Source organism: Lepidochelys kempii, chromosome 2, assembly GCF_965140285.1.
Source record: "Lepidochelys kempii isolate rLepKem1 chromosome 2, rLepKem1.hap1, whole genome shotgun sequence".
NCBI classification, from domain to species: domain Eukaryota; kingdom Metazoa; phylum Chordata; order Testudines; family Cheloniidae; genus Lepidochelys; species Lepidochelys kempii.
This window is the reverse complement of record NC_136381.1, coordinates 209,320,483-209,337,277: the sequence shown is the minus strand read 5'-3', so window position 1 is coordinate 209,337,277 and position 16,795 is coordinate 209,320,483. Positions and strand designations below refer to the sequence as shown.

At 40.4% G+C, this 16,795-nt stretch overlaps 1 protein-coding gene across 10 annotated transcripts in view; it reads right to left on the bottom strand.

Annotated features, from left to right (window-relative positions):
* Positions 1–485: 485 nt before the first annotated feature.
* OSBPL3 (oxysterol binding protein like 3) overlaps positions 486–16,795 on the bottom strand; it is a 138,242-nt gene continuing 121,932 nt past the window's right edge. For 9 of the 10 annotated variants that reach the window (XM_073333694.2, XM_073333703.2, XM_073333696.1 and 6 more), the window contains 5 exons: positions 9,984–10,128; positions 7,991–8,135; positions 7,204–7,330; positions 4,485–4,607; positions 486–2,596 (listed from right to left, as the gene is read on the bottom strand). In XM_073333694.2, the coding sequence (XP_073189795.1) occupies positions 2,500–2,596; positions 4,485–4,607; positions 7,204–7,330; positions 7,991–8,135; positions 9,984–10,128 (637 nt within the window). In that variant the 3' untranslated portion in view covers positions 486–2,499. The remainder of the gene's footprint in view (positions 2,597–4,484; positions 4,608–7,203; positions 7,331–7,990; positions 8,136–9,983; positions 10,129–16,795) is intronic. The other variant, XM_073333698.2, reaches the window with a different exon arrangement.

Sequence of the window (16,795 nt, the reverse complement as noted above, 5' to 3'; positions counted from 1 at the left end):
TTACAGTTCTTGAGCCAGCTTCTGATTATTAATGAATTAAGCATATTACACAGATTTGGAGGAAAAAAAAAAACAGACAGCATGCAGAAGGTATAATAATGGTCACATCTGACAGCAATGGTGACACTTGCTAATTGTGACACAAACACTTAAATACCACCTTAGTCCCTTCCTCAAATTTTCCTTGAGAATTTTCTTTTTTAAAGTTAATTTTGTGGGAAAATAATAGTGATGGAAAGATTCTATTTAGAATGCCTGGTAACTACTGACGGCAGGGACAACTAGAACATAGAGATGACCTGGGCCTGCTGAGAGTGGGGGAAGGGGGGCAAAGTGAGGGCCGCAGACTTCAGCAGTGTTACTGAGCATGCTCATTCCATGTGAGCAAGCTCAGTACAAGCCAAGTAACCAATCTGGGGGGCACGTGACCCCCCCCCACATCCCCCCTCTGATCTTGAAGTAGCAATTAATTCTTCAGACAGCTTTTATGAGAAAATAAACTAAGATGGAGATGCAACAACGGATCGGACTGTGCAATTCCCACAACTCTCTCTCAAAACACTCCAACTATGCCCAGTGGATCAGTTTTCCTGTTGAGTCAGAAAGTCCAGATTTCACCTGTCTCACGCTGAGCATGTATTATTTAAAATTGCTGACTTTAAACAATTAGTGTGTCCTGCATCTTTAAAGGCCAGATTAAATAAAAGAGAACAATGCTTAAGTAACATTGTGCAAATGAGAGAAAGGCTGATTTGCAAAGTGAGTTAAACTCCTAAGGTAGCAGCTGTGGCTACGAAATCAGTGAAGTGGAATTGTAAAGGTGTTACCGGGCAAAATTAAATAATAAATTTAACTGACATCACAGAACAGTTTTAAAATGCAACTTTTATAGCACTTGTTTAATGTTATACATGATACAATAAACTTGCAGTAAAGAGATCTAATATTTAAAGGGTTTTCTTTAAGACCGCATCAGCACACAGTAAATTGGAAGTTTTTCAAAGCTTTTGATCTCTCTTAAGTCTTCATCTCCCCTAGCTGCAACTTGCACCAATAATAAACTGGTTAAACATAGCAACAACTTTTGACTCACTTGTGTTTTAATTTGTACAATCTCAAAACCTCCACTAATAATTTACTTTTTCTTTTTTTTGCACAGTGGAAACCTTTCAGTGTTGTTACCACAGAGAGTCTCGCAAAAGGTTTGCATGCAACAGACCTAGAAAATGTGGATCAGGCTTGGGTTCTAGTATGGCCAGGAATGTAAATTGCTTTGAGAGTACAATTTGTTTTGCTACATGTGCTACTGTATTACTTTGATTTTGAGGGAAGAGGGAACACCCCACCACCTCCACTCAAATGTGCAATTTTACATCTATTTTCTGCTGTGGTTTGATAGACATACTTTTGATCTGCATGAAAATACTACCTATATGTACAAAGAGTACAGAAAAGAGATAAAACCAATTTAGTGCAAGACACTTAAATATTTATCTGAACACAACAAGCAGTTAAAGGAAGATCAAAGATTCCATACATATAATTATAAGGCAGATGGTCTTTTTTTTTTTTAATACAAGATCTTAAATATGCTGCTTATAATAAGAGGTAGAATATATCAAAAATGTATTTAAGAAAACGTCTGTTACTTTAACACAATAATTTACTTTACTAAGTTTTTAAAAAGTATCCCTGTTTGATTTTTTCAGGTAAATAAAAGAAGTCCAGCTACGGAAGCAGAAAATTTTGTGCTCTATGTCTATTTTACTTACTGGAAAAGAGAGAAAAATCTTCTTTCATCCCGTCAGTGCTCAAGCATTAACCAAACCCTTTTTGGGGCTGTAAATTTGAAGATTCTGGGTGAGAAGATTTGGTGGTGATTCCTGATCTTCTAGTGTTACATGTAGCAGGGTACAATTGTCTAAGTAAGGCAGTAGAACCACAAATACAAGCTCACTATTACCTTTTTAAATAGGCTAGTGACAAGCAAATAAAAACAGGAATTTATTTAATCTCTACAGAAAAAAATAAAAAGGTTACTCAGACTCCAGCACCAGCAGACTCGCTTTGTTTCAGTAATTAAAAGCTGTCTTTCCAACCTTGGTAGCCCACTTAAAGTTCATGTAACCATGGCTTCCATTCATGTTTCTTAGCACAGCCAGGAGAGGCTGATATTTTCTCCTTTGTAATTCAATAAGGCATACATTAAATCTGAATTTGCATTATTAACTTTTGGAAAAGTAGTGTTAAAGCTTCTTTTTCTCCCCTCCCCAGCCATTAACATTCAATAATGTTTATTTTATTAAATAGTTTATAAAACCAGTTTTTTTATACATTCAGACAATCATGGTAACAATCAAATAGTAAAGAAATCAAATGAAGAAAATATATATGTCAAATTCTAAATGAAGCACAATTCTAGAAGGTACACTTAATGTATGAAGCTGTACACACACATAAATCAGAGAAACACAGATGAGCATCTTCTAAGGTCCTCTCTCACCAGAGAACAGGATTGTCCAGTTTGGAAAAACCAGGGTCTTTTCTAAGATCCATGTATGTTCCATTGCTCACCCAGGAGTCATCTGTGGATTTCCTGTCAAAAGATTAAATGATTTCCTGAATGTATAGCTGAACTTTGTACTTTTGCTGCCCTTTGGTTTCTTGGTCCTGCCACCCCCGTTTAGGTCTTGAGTTGTCCGATTTTCAGAGGTGGTAAGCACCCACAGTTTGCTTTGACTTCTGCTGGAATGGTGAGCGCTCAGTACTTTTTAAAATCAGGCTCTAGGCTTCTCCCTTGCCTCAAGGTTCACAGCCAACTTCCTGGAAACCCTTGTGAGAATGGTTTTCCTAAATGATCCACGATATTACTTTTGTCCACACTATGACTGTCTGAATCTGGACCTGTCTTTAACTTCACTCCAGGAATGGCTTATGGCAGTTATTTTTACGGTGGCAGTGCATAGAGGCCTCAATCAAGGGTCAGGGCCCATGGAGTTAGGCACTGTACGTATAGACAGGTCCTGCTTTGAGAAGATTACAATCGAACTTTAATCTAATGTAGAGCATTTATGCAATGGCAACAGCCATTTACTCTAAAATTATTTTAAATAAAGCCAGGTTTACTCATTTTAGAAGAGAGAAAATCCAAGTAATCAAAGGTAAACCCTGTAAATCCATATCTGAACTAAGGTTTGGGTAACAGCCTTGCTAGAGATTTTACCCTATTAATTTAAACCAAAGCACATGCCCCACATACTCTTAGAGTAACTCTACCTTCATGTTGACCTGCCCTGGCTCTCTGTTAGAGCTCACTACCCTCATAATTACACTTCTACCAATATACATTTTACATATGTTCCATCTTACCCAATATTTAACCAAATTTTGTTTCTCCAAATCAAGGGGCATTCCCTCCTGCAATCTGCCTTTGGGGAATATTGAATAGATCAACAATTTCTTCATAATAAAGGATCTGGGGGAATGCACAATTAAACAGTACTTGGGTCTCTTACCTGCTACACTGACTGGTTAGCCCGCTGGAGGCAAAGCTTGCTTCCCTTTCGTCAAAATCATCAAGTTACCATCCGAGTTTACCCAATATCAGTTATAACTACTAATCAGGGGTTAACTCATCCCCACTCCTCATACACACAAGGAATGTATTTTAGTCACCTCTTTATACGTACATTGGAAATGTTCCTACATTTCTCTCACAAATTCTCCCTCTAAAAGTAAGACACCTACCTCCACTGCAAAGAATTAATTCCTCATGAATCCCCAGGCCTTTTGTCTCAATAGATATCTGTTCTACTCTGAATCTGGCTCCAACCTTCTTACTAGATCCTGAACCAAGGACATGGCAGGTAAGTGCAATGTTCTCTCCAACATTCACTTTTAAACTTGTAGTCGCCAAAGCCTGTGTTAGCCATTTTATGTTATGAATGCAAGGTTTCTCTCTCCCCCCTTATATAGGCAAAACACATTCAAATGATGGAAGTGACTTCATTGCTTGCGTAAAGTGTCAGATTGCTAGCCCAGGAAACAAACCTGCTGCACATGGAATTCCTGTCGACTTCATTGGGAGGGCTATGCAGAGAGGGCTTACACAGACCAGGTGCCAAGCTTAATCCTTCCACTTCAACTGTGTGTCTTAACTCTTACTCGAAGGGATGAAAAGACAAGTTCATTCCCCAGGCAAATTCAATCTGCAGCCTTGGTATGGAGGCTGCCAACTGAGATTTGTTTTCCGGGATTACAAATACAAACAAAAAAAGTTTAGGGATGTCATGGGGAAGGGTATGTTTGTTCCTTGGCTACTAATCTAAGTCTGAAGCAAGTTTATATGGCCAGGTTCCAAAAAAACATGGTTGTAAAAGTTGACTTATGGAAATACTCACCCTCTGCCCCATGGTGGTACAAAGCCAGTGCTGTGACGCAAAAACTTCACTAAATTACAGTATTTGCCATTGTTTACATAGTACCTGAAAAATCTAGGTTGATGCTCCAGGTTGTTTTCTTCTAGAATCTTTCGCCGTTCTCTCTGCAACTGTTCAATCCTTTGCTTTTGCATTTCAGCTCCTTCAATATTCCCTTCCTCTAGAAACCTATAGTACAGCAATGGTATAAGAGCCAAAGATTATTGGTGCTTCCGCTCTTTGTTTTTGCAATGCCCTCTCATTGACTCAAAGTTTCAGAATCTGAACTCTAAGATCCTGCAGTTTGTAGTTCAGCTATTGTGAACAATTAAAATCAGCAGAGCAAGATTTTTCATTCACATAAAAAGAAAGTGATGCATCAAACCGGGAGAGGTTGCAAGCACTTTGGAGGACAGGATTAGAATTTAGATTACATTCAATAAAGACAAGTGCAAAGGACCATAGTTAGGGAGGAAAAATCCAATGCATAAATAAAAAAAAATGAAATAAATGGGTAGACAGCAGTATTGCGGAAAAGGATCAGGGGGTTATAGGGATCACAAATTGAATATGGATTTCCACCACATCTTCAACAATCACCGCCCATCCATCAAACACTCTCTAGAACATTCCCACACCAGCATCATCTTCAACAACGGAATCCTAAGAACAACTACATACAAGAAACCCACTGATCACCACACTTACCTCCACAGATCCAGCAACACCAAGAAATTGGTTTCTACAGCCAGGCTCAAAGATACCACAGAATATGCTCCAGAGAGAAAGTCCAGGATACACACCTAAACACACTTAAAACTGCTTTCACCAAACAAGGACACTCTGCCAGAGAAGTAAATCGCATCATGGAATGGGCCACCCAAATACACTAGGAGCATCTGCTTCAATACAGAAAAAAACACCTCACTGAGAACACAGCCCTAGCTGTCACCTACCCCATAGGGGTTCCATTGTGGGGTGGTGTCAAAGAATTACAATCCATACTTGATGGGGACCACATACTGAAAGAAATCTTTCCTGATCCCCATATTCCATCCTTCAAACCACCACCTAATCTTGCCAAGATCATCATCAGAAGCAAGCTCCCCACAGGCCAGGACACATTAACTGGAAGTGGCACCAGATCCTGCCAGAACAATAGATGCAAAACCTGCAGACATATCTCCACTGCTACGATGATTAAGGCTGCGAGCCTTTCATGGAAGTCTCGGAAGGCACTTGGGGTAGCCCTGGGGCCAGCCGTATCGGCCGCTGCTCTGGCAGCCCCAGGCAACTGGTCCCAGGCACTGTCCCGGGGCATCAGTCCAGGAGCCCCCTCCCATAGCACCTAAGGTTTAGTTAGGGGTATTTTTAGTAAAAGTCATAGACAAGTCACTGGCTGTGACATTTTGGTTATTGTTCATGACTTTTACTGAAAATACACATGACTAAATCGTAGCCTTAATGATGATCAGTATCCCCCTGCCCAACACTCTGTTCAATAACCATGGGTCCTACACATGCTTATCACAACACGTGGTGTAACTCATCCAGTGCATCAAATGCCCCAACAACTGTGTGGGTGAAACCAGACACTCATACAGAAATGTGATAAAAGACAAAACACCATAACACCCGGGGGTGAATACTTTTCACAAAGTGATCACTCCATATCTGATCTGTCAATTCTCATCCTAGAGAACACCTTCAAAAGACAAGCCTGGGAGTTTAAATTCCTAACTCCACTAGACTCTAAAAGTCATGGACTTAGAGATACTGTCTCCTTACAACAAATGTATAACACCCTGACTGCTAACCCTTAATTGCCTACTTCATTTTAAGTGGTCTCCCACAGCATGTGTGAACCCCTTACGCTTAACAATCTGTCAACTTGTTATATTTAGCTCAGGCACTCTGGTTACCTTCCCCAGACCTGAAGGAAAACTCTGAGAAGCTCAAAAGTTTGTCCCTTCCACCAACAGAAGTTGGTCCAATAAGAGATTACCTCACCTATCTTGTCTCTCTCAAACTGAATATGAGTGAACAATGTGATACTGTTATGAAAAGGCAAATGTCATTCTGGATTTATTACTGGGAGTGTCATATCTAAGATGCAGGAGGTAATTTCCCCTCCCCACCCCACTCTCCTCAATGGTGAGGCCTTTGCTGAGGTACTGTGTCCAGTTTTAGCACCATACTTTAAGGAGGATGTGAATAAACTGGAGAGAGTCCAGAGGAGAGTAACAAAAATGATAAAAGGTTTAGAAATCACAGTTGTCTGAGGAAAGGTTGAAAAAATTGGGCATGTTTAGTCTAGATAAGAGAAGACTGAAGAGGAACATGATAATTCAAATATGTAAAAGGTTGTTCTAAAACAGATAGTGACCAACTGTTCTCCATGGCCACAGAATAGCTGTAGTAATCAGCTTAGTTTTCAGCTAGAGCAATTTAAGTTAGGTATTAGGAAAAACTTTCGAACTATAAGGGTAGTTAAGCTCTGGAATAGGTTACCTAAGGAGGTTGTGGGATCCCCAACACTGGAGGTTTTTAAAAATAGGTTAGGAAAACACCTGTGAAAGATGGTGTAGGTATACTTAATCCTGCCTGAGCTCTGGAGGATGAACTAGACCAGTGGCTCTCAACCTTTCCAAACTACTGTACCCCTTTCAGGAGTCTGATTTGTCTTGCGTACCCCCAAGTTTCACCTCACTTAAAAACTACTTACTTACAAAATCAGACATAAAAATACATAAAGAATAAGGAATATATATGCAGAACATGTTACCTTTGGTCTGGCCTAAATCGTGTGTCAGTAGGTGGTAGGAATGGCCTAGTCTGTGGGTCCAGTTCATTTAACTCTAATGCAAACTGTGTAAATCCATAACACTGTTCATAATCTTTAGGCATGGGATCTAAAAAGAAACACGTATAAAGAGTGCAAATTAGGCTTTTATCTTTTTTTTTTAATGAAGTTCTGCTATTTTAATATGTTAAGGCTTTAAAGCTCATACCACCCCAAATAGCTTCTTGGAATCTCAGTCAAAATAAATAAAAAATGAATACATTACATATTGCAGAAGGGCATGACTTCACAGCTTGATACCATTTTGGAGAGAGATGGGTGCAAACCACCTAACTTTGTGGGAGTTCATATTTGAATCAGATTGCAGTACTGAACTTTTTGGGCCCATCTTTAATTTCTAAGAACAAGCATCCACTAAACATCTTCAGAAACTTAAAAACATCCCTTTTATTTTTTAGAAATAAACCCCTAACACCTATACTTGCCCAAATGTGGAATTGAGACCCAAAATAAGGGGAATATAGTGCAGAAAGAAAAAAAAAATCCATGATTAGTTTCTTTACCAGAAGTAATATTTGAGAAATCTAATTATACAATTTAGCTTTTCAGATTTAAGTTTTACACATTACAAGCAGAAGAGCAAATCTGTGTACAATAATAATAAACCTGGACCTAACATGTAGCGTGAGATGAGGTATGAACATAGGGGTAAATTCATTCTCAAGCAAACTTAAATTCTGCACAAGTGTTGATTATACTGGTTACTAACTTGCTCGCCATATGCAGGTTGGTGAAGACGGGGTTCCACAATATATACTCTCGTGCCATTTCCCAAAAAGCCGATGCACTACTTTCCCATCTCTGTCCATGACACTGCCTTCAATCTCATGCATATTAGGATTCCAATATTTTGCCTATAGTTAAAATGAACAGAAACAACATTGCTGCAAATTTGGAAGTATGAACTATTTTGCCATTTAGATATGTTATTGTTGTAGGACTCATCTGAGGGTGCTTTTTCTTAAAGAATAGCTATATGTAAGATCTGGGACACACATCCATTCATTTTCATCTACACTACACAGTGTTACAGACATCAAGCAACCCCCAGTAATTTTAACTAGTTGACTTGCAAAACCCCTTTAAATGTTTATAAAAATCTCTGAAAGTTCCATTTTTTTAAAGGGCAAAGTTAAGCAGAGAAAGGTAAAGCAGGGACTGGACTTTGATTTTACAAATCCCAAGGCAGAACCAGAGATGGGTCAGATCCATGGCCTGTTTATCTAAACTCCTTCACTTCTGCAAATTTGAGAGATTGATGCTCAGAGAAACAGTTCCACTTTTAGCCAGTTTACAATGCAGAATACTTAAGATTTGCAATACATCTCAAACTTTAAAATCTCAGTTCCAAACACGGACTGTATACAATGCCTTTGTAATTTTTCAGTTAAAAATAAGCATTTGAAAATCATTTCAGTGTTACCTAGAAAGTGACATAATAATCATGAAAAAAGAAAAGGAGTACTAGTGGCACCTTAGAGACTAAGGCATCCGATGAAGTGAGCTGTAGCTCATGAAAGCTTATGCTCAAATAAATTGGTTAGTCTCTAAAAAGAAAAGGAGTACTTGTGGCACCTTAGAGACTAACCAATTTATTTGAGCATGAGCTTTCGTGAGCTACAGCTCACTTCATTGGATGCATACTGAGAATACTTTCCACAGTATGCATCCGATGAAGTGAGCTGTAGCTCACGAAAGCTTATGCTCAAATAAATTAGTTAGTCTCTAAGGTGCCACAAGTACTCCTTTTCTTTTTGCGAATACAGACTAACACGGCTGCTACTCTGAAACCTGTCATAATACTCATGGGAACAAATGAACACAAAAATGAAATTTCAAAGGATGTTTTACAGTAGTTTATTTTCTCCTGTTGCAGATGCATGGTGCATGCAACAGCACTTACCATGTGGATGGAAGGGATGAAACAAATACTTGCGCCAAGAAACTTAGATAAGGAGAACCAGGATTTAGGCAAGTATCTCAATATGATATGCAAAAGTCTCAGTCAGGTAGCAACCAGCCTAGTCAACAGATGCCTTGCTGGGTTTCTAGTTGCCATGTGCTTCCAAGAAGCCATTTTAACCCACTGCTGATATAACTTTAAATTGCATGGTCAGGAGTACTTCATGCCTCCTACTGAAGCACACGCCTTACACAACAGCCCAGCTAGTGCTTTGGGTACACAAAAGGGAGAAGCAGAGTGCTGGCTGCTCAGCTGGAGTCTTGTTAGGCACTTGGCCTGTAAGTGCCAGATCTACAGCTGCTGGTAAAAGACAACTTGAAAGCAAACAGAACAGACTGCCCCACAGGGGCTTAGTGAGAGGCATGTGGGGAGTCACCACTAGTGGATACCTAGTGCCTGTCTTTAGTCAGAGGCAGCTGGAAAGTTCCCACTCTTCCCCGACCCTGGTGGTTTCTTTCCATACATCAGGAGTCTCCTCACACCAAGCAGCAACTTTTACTTTCTGCCTGGCCCTCCCGAATGAAATGCAATTCTTTTAGAGTTCGGTTCTCCCCCTGATGGACAAAAATCTCCAACGCACCTGTGTCAATTACAATTAGATCAAAGGGAAAATGTGATTCATAAGCAGCCCAAGGAACAAGAGTACCCTGCTGGGCATGGCTCTACTATATAGCATCCTCCTTACAGCAGTGCTCATCAGAAAAAGTATTAACACCACTGCGGTGAGTGAAAGTCACACCTTTATGAAAGTCAGTTTGCAGAGACAAGTGTCGTCATTCAGGTTTTTGATGATGATCTCGCCGTAGTGTTCAATCCATCTTTGCCCACTTAAGATGTTATGGATACAAGAAGTCACCTTATTCCACTCAAAATGGTCTCTGAAACTTGAAGCAAGATAAAGAGGTGAATGATGCCATCCCTAAAATAACCAATGAACTCATAACAATGACTAATGGAGGAATTTTCTTATTCAAAAATGTTAAATGAGTCTTCTCTCCCTTTCCCCTTTCCCTCCCTGCGGGGCAAGCACAATGACCCAGCAAGAAAATCAATTTCCCTGAAAAGCCTTTGCTGGTGTAAACTTCTGGTGTAAACCATAGCACTGAATTCAGTTAGTTCTCTTAGCTCATCCAAAGTTAAAAAAACAGTGCTCGTATTGCATATAACAATTGATTAAGGGAAGAAGCATTAATGGCACAGAAGCTAGCAAACAGAGCTGTAAACAGGGGAGTTTCAGTGGGAGTTTGTATTGTGGTGCTTGTTTGGGGTTTGTTTTTGCTGCGGGTGGTGGTGTTTTGGTGTGGTTTGTGTTTCCCAGATTAACAGGATTTAGGTGGGAAGGCTATGACAGATACAGAGGCAGCAGTGGGAGTGACTCATGTAGAGGAAGACACAATGAAGATGACTGGATGTGGAAGCTGCGGTATGTACTTGATCCTGGAGGGGGTACGTCGTAAGAGTTTTGTCTGCATGAAATGCTGTCTGATAGAGCTGATGGAGGAAAAGATCCGAGGTCTGGAGATGCAGGTGGAAAGTTTGGTTGAGTTTAGAAAGGGGTTCGAGCAGATTATGGAGCAAAGGCATGAGGTACCTGAAGGGAAAAGCTCAGACTTGCAGATGGAAGCAGGACTAAGGAATTCTGAGGGGAGACTGGGTGAGGAAAGTGGTCAGTGGAAGCATGTGACTAAAAGAACCAGGCAGAGGAAAAGACGGGCTAGTGAAGGAGAAATAGAGCTCAAGAACAGGTTTGCACAGTTGGAAAATGAAGAAGGGACTCAGCAGGTAGTCACTGAAGGTGGAAGGGCAAGGAAGAAGAGAAGAGCGGCTAGTCCTATCAGAAAAGGGGACGAGTCAATGGAGATTACACCAAATATGAGCCCCAGGAGGATACAGGATGGGTTGAAGAGGATTACAAGGGAGAATAGGAATGGAAAGAACTTGTAGCCAGAGGGAACAGGGGATAGACTGGAGAATAGCACCATCACAAGGAAAAGGCAGGTCTATGTGAATGGGGACTCCTTATTGAGAAGAATAGACAGGCCTGTAACCAGAGCTGATCCAGAGAATAGAAGGGTGTGCTGTCTTCCAGGTGCTAAGATACGGCATGTAGACCTGAAGTTGAAAAGGATCCTAAAGGGAGCAGGAAAGAATCCCCTAATTATCCTTCATGTGGGAACAAATGATACAGCTAGATTCTCGCTGGAAAGTATTAAGGGAGACTATGCTAGGCTGGGGAAGACGCTTAAGGAAATTGAGGCTCAGGTAATCTTTAGTGGGATTCTGCCTGTTCCTAGAGAGAAGGGCAACAAAGGTGTGACAAGATTATGACGATCAACAGATGACTTAGGCAGTGGTGCTATAAGGAGGGCTTTGGGATGTATGGCCACTGGGAGGCATTCATGGACAGAGGACAGTTCTCTCGGAATGGACTTCATCTGAGTAGGGAAGGAAATAGACTTCTAGGATGGAGGCTGGCACAACTGATTAAGAGAGCTTTAAAACTAGGAATTTGGGGGAGATGGTTGGGAGATGTCCAGGTAATTGCCACACTGGATTTTAGCATTGAGAGGGAAGAAAACGAAGTAAGAAAGGATACAGCCGTAGGTAGGAGAATGTATATAAGGAGGAAGGGCAGTGTGGATACCAGTCTAATAGGTCATACTGGGTGTAGAATGTCCATGCCTAATCAGGTACAGAATGTGAGCGAGGCCAAACAGCAAAAATGAAGATGTTTGTACACCAATGCGAGGAGCCTAGGGAACAGAATGGAGGAACTAGAGCTACTGGTGCAGGAAGTGAATCCAGATATTACAGGGATAACAGAAACATGGTGGAATAGTCGTCATGACTGGGCTACAGGTATTGAAGGGTATGTGCTGTTTAGGAAAGACAGAAATAAAGGTAAAGGTGGTGGAGTAGCATTGTATATCAATGATGAGGTAGAATGTAAAGAAATAAGAAGCGATGGAATGGATAAGACAGAGTTCGTCTGGGCAAAAATCACATTGGGGAAGAAAACTATTAGAGCCTCCCCTAGGATAGTGCTTGGGGTGTGCTATAGACCGCCGGGATCTAATTTGGATATGGATAGAGCCCTCTTCAATGTTTTTAATGAAGTAAATACTAATGGAAACTGTGTGATCATGGGAGACTAACTTCCCAGGTATAGACTGGAGGACGAGTGCTAGTAATAATAATAAAAAGAAAAGGAGTACTTGTGGCACCTTAGAGACTAACCAATTTATTTGAGCATGAGCTTTCGTGAGCTACAGCTCACTTCATCTGATGAAGTGAGCTGTAGCTCACGAAAGCTCATGCTCAAATAAATTGGTTAGTCTCTAAGGTGCCACAAGTACTCCTTTTCTTTTTGCGAATACAGACTAACACGGCTGTTCCTCTGAAACCAGTAATAATAATAGGGCTCAGATTTTCCTAGATGCGATAGCTGATGGATTCCTTCATCAAGTAGTTGCTGAACCGACAAGAGGGGATGCCATTTTAGATTTGGTTTTGGTGAGTAGTGAGGACCTCATAGAAGAAATGGTTGTAGGGGACAATCTTGGTTCAAGTGATCATGAGCTAATTCAGTTCAAATTAAATGGAAGGATTAACAAAAATAAATCTGTAACTAGGGTTTTTGATTTCAAAAGGGCTGACTTTCAAAAATTAAGGAAATTAGTTAGGGAAGTGGATTGGACTGAAGAATTTATGGACCTAAAGGCAGAGGAGGCCTGGGATTACTTTAAATCAAAGCTGCAGATGCTATCGGAAGCCTGCATCCCAAGAAAGGGGAAAAAATTCATAGGTAGGAGTTGTAGACCAAGCTGGATGAGCAAGCATCTCAGAGAGGTGATTAAGAAAAAGCAGAAAGCATACAGGGAGTGGAAGATGGGAGGGATCTGCAAGGAAAGCTACCTTATTGAGGTCAGAACACGTAGGGATAAAGTGAGACAGGCTAAAAGTCAAGTAGAGTTGGACCTTGCAAAGGGAATTAAAACCAATAGTAAAAGGTTCTATAGCCGTATAAATAAGAAGAAAACAAAGAAAGAAGATGTGGGATGGACTGAGGATGGAGTGGAGGGCAAGAATAATCTAGGCATGGCCCAATATCTAAACAAATACTTTGCCTCAGTCTTTAATAAAGCTAAAGAGGATCTTAAGGAAAATGGTAGCATGACAAATAGGAATGAGGATATGGAGGTAGATATTACCATATCTGAGGTAGAAGTGAAACTCGAACAGCTTAATGGGACTGAATTGGAGGGCCCAGATAATCTTCATCCAAGAATATTAAAGGAATTGGCACATGAAATTGCAAGGCCATTAGCAAGAATTTTTAATGAATCTGTAAACTCAGGGGTCGTACCGTATGACTGGAGAATTGCTAACATAGTTCCTATTTTTAAGAAAGGGAAAAAAGGTGATTCGGGTAACTACATGCCTGTTAGCTTGACATCTGTAGTATGCAAGGTCTTGGAAAAATTTTTGAAGGAGAAAGTAGTTAAGGACATTGAGGTCAATGGTAAATGGGACAAAATACAACATGGTTTTACAAAAGGTAGACCGTGCCAAACCAACCTGATCTCCTCCTTTGAGAAAGTAACAGATTTTTTTAGACAAAGGAAATGCAGTGGATCTAATTTACCTAGATTTCAGTAAGGTGTTTGATACCGTGCCACATGTGGAATTACTAGTTAAATTGGAAAGATAGGGATCAATATGAAAATTGAAAGGTGGATAAGGAATTGGTTAACGGGGAGACTACAGCGGGTCCTACTGAAAGGTGAACTGTCAGGCTGGAGGGAGGGAGGTTACCAGTGGAGTTCCTCAGGGATCAGTTTTGGGACCAATCTTATTTAGTCTTTTTATTACTGACCTCGGCACAAAAGGTAGGAGTGTGCTAATAAAGTTTGCGGATGATACAAAACTGGGAGGTACTGACAATTTAGAGAAGGACAGGGATATCATACAGGAGGATCTGGATGACCTTGTAAACTGGAGTAATAGTAATAGAATGAAATTTAATAGTGAGAAGTGTAATGCATTTAGGGATTAACAACAAGAATTTTAGTTATAAGCTGGGGATGCATCAATTACAAGTAACGGAGGAGGAGAAGGACCTTGGAGTATTAGTTGATCATAGGATGACTATGAGTCGCCAATGTGATATGGCCGTGAAAAAAGCTAATGCGGTCTTGGGATGCATCAGACGAGGTATTTCCAGTAGAGATAAGGAGGTTTTAGTACCGTTATACAAGGCACCGGTGAGACCTCACCTGGAATACTGTGTGCAGTTCTGGTCTCCCATGTTTAAGAACTGGACATTTAAACATTCAAACCGGAACAGGTACAGAGAAGGGCTACTAGGATGATCCGAGAAATAGAAAACCTGTCTTATGAAAGGAGACTCAAGGAGCTTGGCTTGTGTAGCCTAACTAAAAGAAGGCTAAGGGGAGATATGATTGCTCTCTATAAATATATCAGAGAGATAAATACCAGGGTGGGAGAAGAATTATTTAAGCTCAGTACCAATGTGGACACAAAAACAAATGGATATAAACTGGTCATTGGGAAGTTTAGACTTGAAATTAGATGAAGGTTTCTAACCATCAGAGGAGTGAAGTTTTGGAATAGCCTTCCAAGGGAAGCAGTGGGGGCAAAAGACCTACCTGGCTTTAAGATTAAACTCGATAAGTTTATGGAGGAGATGGTATGATGGGATAACATGATTTTGGTAGTTAATTGATCTTTAAATATTCATGGTAAATAGGCCCAATAGCCTGTGATGGGATGTTAGATGGGGTGGGATCCGAGTTACTACTTTCTTTCCTGGGTATCTGGCTGGTGAATCTTGCCCATATGCTCAGGGTTTAGCTGATCACCATATTTGGGGTCAGGAAGGAATTTTCCTCCAGGGCAGATTGGAAGAGGCCCTGGAGGTTTTTCGCCTTCTTCTGTAGCATGGGACACGGGTCACGTGCTGGAGGATTCTCTGCTCCTTGAAGTCTTTAAACCACGATTTGAGGACTTCAATAGCTCAGACATAGGTGAGAGGTTTTTCGCAGGAGTGGGTGGGTGAGATTCTGTGGTCTGCATTGTGCAGGAGGTCGGACTAGATGATCATAATGGTCCCTTCTGACCTTAGTATCTATGAATCTATGCCCATTTTGTTAAGTGTCCACTGTTCACAGTCCCTCACCAACATCTAGGGCCTGACTGAAAGTCCGCTGAAGTCAAGGGGAATCTATTGACTTCAATGCACTTCACTGCACAAGTGAGTTTGTGCTCTAGGTAAGAGCATAACAACACAGACTTAATTAGTTCCTGAAGAGGCAGTTGCATACTAGAGCAAGAGCAAAAGGAAAAAATATTAATAAAATAAACTAACAAGGTAATTATATAACATTAACATCTATATTCCAAGCAAACTGTCCATTTTTAAAAACAATGAACATTTAACAATGTCTGAAAATGAACAATTAAAGGAAGGTTGATAAGTGTTCAAATATCCTCTCAGTTCTTATGGTCTCCAATATATATGCATATTAAAAATACCACATTGCACATTCCCAAACCAACTTTAATTCTGCCAATCTTCTACCTATAGAAACCTTCCTGCACCCAACACTACATTGAACACTGTTTTCATAGGGATCATTGCCTGCAAACTGCACAGGGCCCGCAGACCATCTTCCAGTTCACCAGCCCCAAACCACTGATATCTTGCCTCTTACCCTCCATCTACAGATTTCTCCCTCCCCAATTCAGACTTTCTACAAGAGACCACAATGTATCATCCCCTATTTTTCATGTACAGTCCAGAAACACCAGCATTTCCAAATCCACGATTCCACTAGGAGGCAGAAAGTCTAATTTATTTCACAAAAAGAAAAGGAGTACTTGTGGCACCTTACAGACTAACAAATTTATTTGAGCTGTAGCTCACAAAAGGTTATGCTCAAATAAATTTGTTAGTCTCTAAGGTGCCACAAGTACTCCTTTTCTTTTTGCAGATACAGACTAACACGGCTGCTACTCTGAAACCTAATTTATTTCACTTATCCTCCCTCTGTGGAATGGAACACCATGTACGCTCTCTATTTACCCTCAAAAATGTGAGGAGAATCCCAGCCTTCTACTATTACAGAGTGACATATCTTTACCCAATGCAGTGTACACAAACCTTCATGTACTCCATTCATTACAGCAAGCTAGTACACTGATAATCAAGGAGCGGAGAAAGGAGTTGACACACCTGTATCCGTAGAACAGATTTTCAGTTTTAGTCAATGACTGCAAAGAATTTGGAAGTTCCAATTAAGATGTAAACTTACTCCAGATCTGTAAACACAACCTGAGATCTGAAAGTCAAGCTGAATTATCTTGTTCTTTCATGTACCAGTATCATCACCGGTAATAAAGTATCTGAGGGCCATATCATGATCTCAATAGCATCAATGAAGACTTAACCGCAACTGGGCTCTCAGATACCAGGCTGAGTTTACAGCTGGTAAAAATATTTTAAAAATTCTGCACTGAGTAAATTTGAGA